An 8635-nucleotide genomic window follows, 5' to 3' on the forward strand; every position below is an offset into this window, starting at 1 on the left:
CACCCCCACCCTGTTAAGAGGCTTTTTTGTGTGTCAAGGCAGGCCGTTGTCCATAGACCAGGCTGGCCTTAAACTCACAGAGATATGCCTGCCTTTGCCCCTGAGTGCTGGGATCAGAAAGTGTATGCAACCACGCTTATCTCAATGTCTGTGTGCATGTGTGTGCATGTGCGTGTGTAAGAAGTTAAAGATGTCACTCACTCCGTAAGAGTGCTTGCCTAGCATGCAGGGGGCCATGGGTTTGAGTCCCCAACATTACCTATACTCTTAGCACTTGGAAAGTAGAGTGGAAGTGGAGAAGGAATTCAAAGAGTCCTCAGGGGCATGGCGCCTGAGACCAGTATGTGCTACAAGACCATCTCAATATGTGTGTGTGTGTGTGTGTGTGTGTGTGTGTGTGTGTGTGTACACATGTATATATTTATAATATGTATCACCCCATACATACACAGGCCAGCCTGGTCTACATAATGAATTCCAGGATAGCAGGGGCTATGTAAAGAGACTCAGCCTCAAAAAACAAAAAAACAAAACAAAACAAAAAAAGCAAAAACAAAAAAGAACTTTTAAAAATTGTTAAAATGACAAGTATCATATGTATTTTATGTATGTGCCTCCCACCCACCCACATACACACACACACAGATTGAAAACCATGACAACAAGCCCCGGACCAGAACAAATTTCCATTTCCATGCAAGATATTACTGGAATACAAGTCACAGTTGGAATACGGGTCATAAATTAGATACCTAAATTGATGTTAAATTTTACGATTCTGATAATTACGCTATCAATATGTAAGAGACCCTTCCTTTTAGGATACACTAAATATTATATGTACAAAGCGGTGAAAGGCATGCTTTGTACAGTTCTCTGTCGAATGCTGGGAATGCGTATGTACTCGGGAAGGGCCAAATGTCAGCTGGAGAATCTCAATGAAGTCAGTTTTCTGTACAGTTCTTGTAACCTTACTGTATGCTTGGAAGTAATGGAAAAGAACGTTTCCAAAAATTAATACATCTGAGATGAAATGGATCTCTCCCAAATCTTCTCTACCCCACCCACTTTACCCATCTAAGCTCTCTCCAGCGGCTCCCCCGGAAATCCTGGGACCTGAGAGGAGGCTCAGTGGTGAAGGCACTTGCTGCCAAGACTGACGGTAGGAGTGGGCTCCCCAGACTACATACGGAAGGAGAGAACTGACCCTGCAAGTTGTCTGCTGACTTCCACACTAACTCCTTCACAAATAAATATAATTAATATATTTTTAAATTCTTTTTTTTTTTTTTTTGGTTTTTCGAGACAGGGTTTCTCTGTGGTTTTGGAGCCTGTCCTGGAACTAGCTCTTGTAGACCAGGCTGGTCTCGAACTCACAGAGATCCGTCTGTCTCTGCCTCCCGAGTGCTGGGATTAAAGGCGTGCGCCACCATCGCCCGGCATATTTTTAAATTCTTGAAGCCAACTTTCTCCCCTCTCATTCCAGTCATTTCCAAGTCATATTGACTGAAGCACTGAGATGTTTCCAGGGCCCCTCCCCTCTCGCCCAACTTCCTGCAGCCCCTTGAGCCTCAACCATCACCTCCTCCACTTTCTGTCCCTCTCCTGTCCTCAAGTGTGCCTTATGCTGTCTGTCCCCTGCACTGAAATCCATCACCCTTTCCTTTGTGACTTTTAGCATTTAGCTAAGTTCTAGTTCAGGGATGTGTTTCCGCGTGCTGTTATCTAATGTTGCCCGCGACAGGTAAAGCTGTTAGCTTCTGTTTATTTAGATAGCCTCACTCCGCAGCACAGATTGACCTCGAACCCCATGCTGGCCTTGCAGAGCGACGATAACTGGCGTGGAACACCATCTCCTCTCAATAGCTCCTCGCTGGTCCCCAGTGTCACCCTTATTTCATTTTAACCCAGGTCACTGAACCCTTCCGCTCAGAACCGTCCCACGTCTTGGAAGTTGCGCACTTCTCTCCCTCCCAGGGCTCCTTGGGCAGATGCATCAGTCGCCCCCTCGCAGGGTCAGGCAGCTATTTACAAAGTAACTGGATGCTGGGAAGTTCCCTAGGGAACGTGTGATGGCTGCTGCTGTAAGGACTATCCTCGGTTCCCACTGAAAAAAGACCATACTTGGCCTAGTGAAAGCCAGCCCTCCCTTCAGGGAGCCTCTGGGACACGCTGGGGAGGGGTCGGAGAGCTGGGAAACCCTCAGGGCTCCACCCTTCTTGCCAGTCTGGACACCTCACGCTGCTTCCATGCCCCAGCCTGGGCCGACCCTGCCATAGGCAGCGATGAGGGGGCCTATTCCAGGAGCACCCCATCTCCCAGCCTGCAAGCAGAGACCTAATAAGGCCGGGCTGGCAGCCGCGGGCCCTGCCCCCCACTCCACCCCCGCGCATTCTTCTGCCTTGTAAGGCCTGGCCATCAGCGGCCCCACCAGCCGGGTCTCCGCCCCTAGAGCTCAGAGCAGTAGCCCCAGCATCAGCCAGCCAGCTCCAGCAGCACCGCCGCACCGTCCAGGACTTTTCTTCTCTGCAGCAGGTGGGAGATGGCGCAGCTTTTGGGCAGCTACAGTAGGTGGCCAGGCCGAACCTCACCTGGCCCTCAGAGGGCTGTGACATGGCGTGCAGAGTGGTGTGGGCTGGGGTTGCTACCTTGCTCGGGTCCTATCGGTACCCTGGCTCACGACTGAGCAATTGAAGGTTCTACGCCCCGGAAAAGTGGTCTTTGGGCAAGGAAACGTGTACAGAGTGTCCTTTTGCTAAGGAGCCTCACACACCAAGCCCAGAGCTTCAGGCTAACTGCCCATACAGGTGCCGGTGAGGGAGAGGGATGGGGTGCCCTGACCCAAGAAACCGTGTCAGAGGAAACTGAGCCCTGCAGGGCTCCGTTCACCTCCAGAACACAGGTTTCCTTTTCCCCACTTTGCAAACCCCGGGGCAGGAGACCGGGATGGTGACCCTTACACCTCCTGCTGCCTATACCCCAGTGCTGTGTGCACCAGACAGAACAGGAGGTCTGGGTCCCTGCTCCGTCTCAGCCCTGCAGCTGCCCTCGTTCTTCCAGGGATATGGAGTACTTGGTCTCTCATAAGCCGGTTCAAGAGCGGAGTGGGGCATCTGGCATTGCCCAGCTATGGGGATAGTAATAAGTAAGGGGCCTGGGCGTCACCTGTAGCAAGAAGTGGTCTAGTCATGGCCACGCCAAGTCCCAGCTGTCTGATCCTTGGTGTCTAGGACCCAAGAAAGGGGGAAAATATGGCTTCAGGGTTAAGGCCCCAGCTTAGCCCTAACCTTGGTCACTCAACCAAATCTAGAAACTGCCTGGCCACAGCCTTTGCCACCCACTGCCCCCAGCCTAACGTGGTGTCCTGGCATCCAACCCTCTCATGGGCATGCACTTCCCTTTGTGTGTATATTGGGGGGGGGGGGCTGCCTCTCATGAGTGCTAGGATAAAGAGGGCAGGGATACAGGTGGGTGTGGCAGCAAGCAATAGAGGAGCCTAGCAGACAGGAGGGGCTCCCATCCAGCACTGACCAAGATACACCAAGGCCTGGTGTTTGATGGGCGCCCACTGGGCCTTACAAAGCTAGAAGCTCAAGACTACAGGCGGGTGCAGCCTGAAGACCTGCTGGAGCTGACCAGGATCCCAGCTGGGGCTGGGGGGTTGGGGTGTGTGTGTGCATACTACAGGCAGGGGTGGAGGAAATAGTGCATAGGCCCCAGGCCTAGGGGGACAGAGGGCAGACATACTGGGGCCTTGGCTAGTTGACGGGAGGCAGACACTAAGTCTTGAGATGTATGGCGGATTCAGGCTGAGTGCTTTCCCTGGCCTCAGTTTCCCTATCTGTACAGCGGTGGTCACGCAACCTCTCACTACAGAGTCATCAGCGAGCCTGGTGCTGCAGACCGCACTAGCGGTAAGGAATGAAGGAGTTTGCAAACATTGTCAAGATAAGGGTGAAGACCAGCACCCTGGGGACTCCAGAGCTCAGCTGGAGGACGGAAGGCCTGGGAATGGCTGTAGAATGCTAGCGGTCACCAGGATGGCCTCTCATCAAGGGGACACAGTGTGATGGACCAGGATCAGCTAGAAACTGGGAGAACACACTGGGGCCTTTAATGCCAGGCTGGGGGACCCAGGTTTGCTCTGGGTGTGTGGGGGGGGACGACGACACAGACCTCTGAAGGTTTTAAGGAGACAAGTGGAGGTCTGAATTTGAAAGGGATGGGAAGAACTGGTCCAAGGCCAAAAGGTTACTTCTAAATGGATCTAGTTTCAACTTGAGCGATGGGGGGCCAGGATGAAACTGTTGCCACCTGGGACCAGTCAGGCTCCCTGAGGAGAGCAGCTGGGTTCCACAGACCAGAGGAAATGGGAGGGGGGGTGACAGTGCAGAAGATGGAGAGGCTGGGAGGGCAGAGGGATGGGGGGAGCAAAGGGATGGAGAGGGATGGGGGATGCAGAGGGATGCAGAGGGATGGGGAGGGCAGAGGGATGGAGAGGGATGGGGGATGCAGAGGGATGCAGAGGGATGGGGAGGGCAGAGGGATAGGGAGGGCAGAGGGATAGGGAGGGCAGGGGGATGGAGAGGGATAGGGAGGGCAGAGGGATAGGGAGGGCAGAGGGATGGGGAGGGCAGAGGGATAGGGAGGGCAGGGGGATGGAGAGGGATAGGGAGGGCAGAGGGATAGGGAGGGCAGAGGGATGGGGAGGGCAGAGGGATAGGGAGGGCAGGGGGATGGAGAGGGATAGGGAGGGCAGAGGGATGGGGGAGGGTAATATCAAGAGTACTGTGCTGCTGGCCAGCCCCCTCCTAGTAGGGCCCTACCTCCCTGTCACTGTGAGGTGATGGTCACACGCTATCAAGGAATATTGTAGTAGACAGTACACCTTCATGGTTGGCACCAAGCCAAACCCAATGTTTCACCCAGTCCTAGCAAAATTAGTTCTTTTTATTCCCAGCACCACTCCAGGGACTCTCTAGACACTAAATGCCCATCATCATCCCACACCGCTTCCTGCAGGGAGGCCCCAACACCTGAAGCCAAGATGTCCAGCAAGAGGGCCAAAGCCAAAACCACCAAGAAGCGGCCCCAGAGGGCTACATCGAATGTCTTCGCCATGTTTGACCAGTCCCAGATCCAGGAGTTTAAGGAGGCCTTCAACATGATTGACCAGAACCGTGATGGCTTCATTGACAAGGAGGATCTACATGACATGCTGGCCTCTCTGGGTGAGTAGGCCAGGTGGATGGGGACCTACGTGGGGCGGAGAGAAGGGCTGCTTGGCACTTACAGGGTGCTTCCTGTAAAATGAGACCTGCGGTGTTACCCTACAGGTAGTATTGCTCTGACTGCTCACTTAGCAGAGAGAAAGACTGAGGTATGGAGCAGGTCATCACAGGGATCTGAACCCGGACAGTGCTCTAGTCTAGATCTTCTCAACATCTCAGAAGGAAAAGACTGTTGTGGGAGGAGGGGCAGGTCCCCAAGGGTTAAGAGCTCCTTGGAGCATCCTATGATAACAAGGTAAGGGACATGAAGCTCAGAGGGACAGGGCCATAAAAGTGCCCCCTCTTGGTCAGGCAGCACCTTGTGTTTAGGGCTTCACATCCCTGAGACGGAATGGGTCTAAATAGCCAATAGGCACAGAAAAACACGTGCCTGTGTCTGATGGGTCCGTGGATCAGATGTGGTTGCTGGTTAAAGAACAAATTAAAAAATAGAAAGGGAAGCAAGTAAGACAATAGCAAGCTCTGCAGCCATCATCCTAATTCTCCTTGCAACCTCTTGGGGGCGGCAGTGAGAGACTCAGAAAGAACCTGCAATCTGCCCAAGGTCACACAGCAGCCTGGTGTTCAGTTAGGATTTCAACCCAGCAGAGACTGCAGCATCCCCGAGCAGTGCCGTGAGACCATTAGGACCACTGACTTAGCTCACAGTACTAAAGACACAGGAAGCAGAGGCACAGAGCTAGTGTAAGTCCAATGCTCCCTGATTTAACCACTTCTGAATCATTGCCGGAATTCGGGGACAGACTGCCTGAGTTTAGTTACTGTGTGCCAGGCAGTGGCACAGGGGTGGGGGTTGGTCTCACAGTGGAATGGTGGAGGAGCCAGGGGCTTGTGGCATTCCCTCATACCTTGGTTTTGGTTGTTTCTGTGTTTGGTTGTTTTTTGTTTTTGTTTTTTTGAGACAGGGTTTCTCTGTAGTTGGTTTTTTTTGTTTTTTTTTTTTGGTTTGTTTGTTTTTTTTTTTTTTGAGCCTGTCCTAGTACTAGCTCTTGTAGACCAGGCTGGCCTCGAACTCACAGATCCGCCTGCCTCTGCCTCCCGAGTGCTGGGATTAAAGGCGTGGGCCAGTTTGTTTCCTCACACCTTTAAAGCAGGCAGGGACAGGAACTGGGTGCCCAGAAGGCAGGAAATCAGTCGCCTGGCACCTGCTTCCCAGCCTACAAAGTTCACTGTGGGGAGGTCACTGGGAATGAGTTACCCATGCTGGGGACAGAGAGCTAGGAACAGCAGCCCCAATGCCCACGCACCACAGGGAAGAACCCCACGGATGAGTACCTGGAGGGCATGATGAGTGAGGCGCCAGGACCCATCAACTTCACCATGTTCCTCACCATGTTTGGGGAGAAGCTGAACGGCACCGACCCTGAGGATGTGATCCGCAACGCCTTTGCCTGCTTTGACGAGGAGGCCTCAGGTCAGTACTCACTGGAGACCTGGGCTGGGGAGGGGCTGCAAGGGTGCTCTGTGCCTACAGGGGACGGGACCAGCCAGACACCACTGCCTCCAAGTTCCCAGTGCCACGTTTACCCAGGCTTCCCACCTACCGACTGCACCTGTCGGCCCACGACACGCTGCTTTAAACCTTCCAGAAAACAAACCATGCCATTTTTGACCCCAGCTTCTGTGACAGCAAATTCTCCCTGTCATGAAGCCACAGTCTCTCTGTAGAGCTCTTGGCTCTGGGCCCCTCCGGATCTCTCTCATCCATGCCCTTTTCCCTCGAAGTGACTGGAGACCAGAACAGGGTCTTGCAGCCCTCTCTCCCTGTGACATCTCAAGGGCCGGGACGGGAGGCGTTGGTGTGGGCAGAGCCTGCTCTCATTGGCCTTGTCGTGCCGTGCCCCAGGGTTCATCCATGAGGACCACTTGCGGGAGCTGCTCACCACCATGGGCGACCGATTCACAGATGAGGAGGTGGATGAGATGTACCGCGAGGCACCCATTGATAAGAAGGGCAACTTCAACTACGTGGAGTTCACCCGCATCCTCAAACACGGCGCCAAGGACAAAGACGACTAGGCTATCCTTAGCTTAGCCCAGACCCTACCCTAGTCACTTCCCCAGCACACACACACTACCCTTCATGAGGAGTTGGGGTTCTGGCTCCCAGCGCAGGAAATGAACCAGAAGACCCACAGGGTGAGGCAGGGGGGTCTGCCATGGCCTCAGGCACCTAGAAGGGATCTCTTTAAGGAAGAGCTGCAGTGGGGAGGGCAGCCAAGGGTGGGGCTGAGGCAGCTGAAGATGGCCACCCTGAGGCGTGCCCTCATATTCCTGGGCTGCCCTGAGGAGGAAAGCACCCCGGTCTTGGTGTTGAACACTAATTCCCAGCATCCCCACAAAGGCCCGCACACATTTCCCATGTCCCTGTGGAGGATGACAATCAGCGAGCACTATGCCTGTCCGGTTTCCAGAGCACAAAGGAATGTACAGAGGGAGACTGCCGGGGGAAGCAGCCTCTAATACAAGGCTGAGCACTGCCGCCGTCTGTGTGTGTGTCGGTGACTGGGGAAATCGGGGACCGTGTCCCATCACATCCTTCCCTCTCATCCCAGCGGCGGCCTGACGCACCATGCGACTCTGTCCAGGGGAGGGCTCAGGGGTCTGCCAGGTACTGAAGCCCCAGAAGTCCCCAGTCCAGGGGCTGGGTCCATGCTCAGCTGAGAGCAGATTAGTCAGTAGAAGAGAAGCAGTCCTCTGAGAAGAAAGAACAGCGTGGTGAGACCCAGGGAGTCACCAGGGAGACAGAGGGGTTTTGACCATTGGGGGTCAAAGGTTAAGGTCACAGCCCTCAGGACTAAGGCCTGATTTCCAGGTTATGTCATTCTTCTAGAGAAGCTTGAAATTAAGGGGGGGCTCTAAGAACAAGGAAGAAGGGCTGGAGAGATGGCTCAGAGGTTAAGAGAACTACTGACTGAAGTTCCGGAGGCCCTGAGTTCAATTCCCAGCAACCACATGATGACACACACCCATCTATTATGAGATTTGGTGCCCAGAACACTATATACATAATAAATTTTTAAAAAAGAACAATGAAAAAGAGATTAAGGGGGCTCTAAAGATTAAGGGGGCTCTAAGAACAATGAAGAGATTAAGGGGGCTCTAAGAACAATGAAGAAGAGATTAAGGGAGACTCTAAGAACAATGAAGAAGTAGGTGCCCAGCGGCTCAAGAAGTGACTGGTCACCTGCCCCAGCTGCCTCCCTCATCCTGTCCAGTTCCAGGAAGCCACAGGGTCCAACCTCTACCCCAGCATATGCACATACACACCCTATTCCGGCACACAAGGTAGGCAGGGCTGGGCCGCCACTACATTTGAATGATGGGGTCACTGACCACACTCC

The 8635-nt window shown here is 53.5% G+C and overlaps 1 protein-coding gene across 1 annotated transcript; it reads left to right on the plus strand.

Moving 5' to 3' along the window:
- The first annotated feature begins 2397 nt into the window (after positions 1 to 2397).
- Myl9 (myosin light chain 9) lies at positions 2398 to 7773 on the plus strand. The gene is made up of 4 exons (XM_075962779.1): positions 2398 to 2535; positions 5023 to 5231; positions 6544 to 6705; positions 7138 to 7773. Exons 2-4 carry the CDS (start codon positions 5048 to 5050, stop codon positions 7308 to 7310), a joined length of 519 nt encoding a protein of 172 aa, XP_075818894.1. The 5' UTR covers positions 2398 to 2535; positions 5023 to 5047; the 3' UTR covers positions 7311 to 7773.
- Positions 7774 to 8635: the final 862 nt, after the last annotated feature.

The sequence above is a fragment of the Microtus pennsylvanicus genome, chromosome 2, assembly GCF_037038515.1.
Source record: "Microtus pennsylvanicus isolate mMicPen1 chromosome 2, mMicPen1.hap1, whole genome shotgun sequence".
Lineage (NCBI taxonomy): Eukaryota > Metazoa > Chordata > Mammalia > Rodentia > Cricetidae > Microtus > Microtus pennsylvanicus.

Coding starts and splice junctions, on each gene's coding strand:
- Myl9 (XM_075962779.1), top strand. CDS start 5,048: ATGTCCAGCAAGAGGGCCAAAGCCAAAACCACCAAGAAGCGGCCCCAG. Junction 5,232..6,543: donor TGACATGCTGGCCTCTCTGG/GTGAGTAGGCCA, acceptor CACGCACCACAG/GGAAGAACCCCACGGATGAG. Junction 6,706..7,137: donor CTTTGACGAGGAGGCCTCAG/GTCAGTACTCAC, acceptor GCCGTGCCCCAG/GGTTCATCCATGAGGACCAC.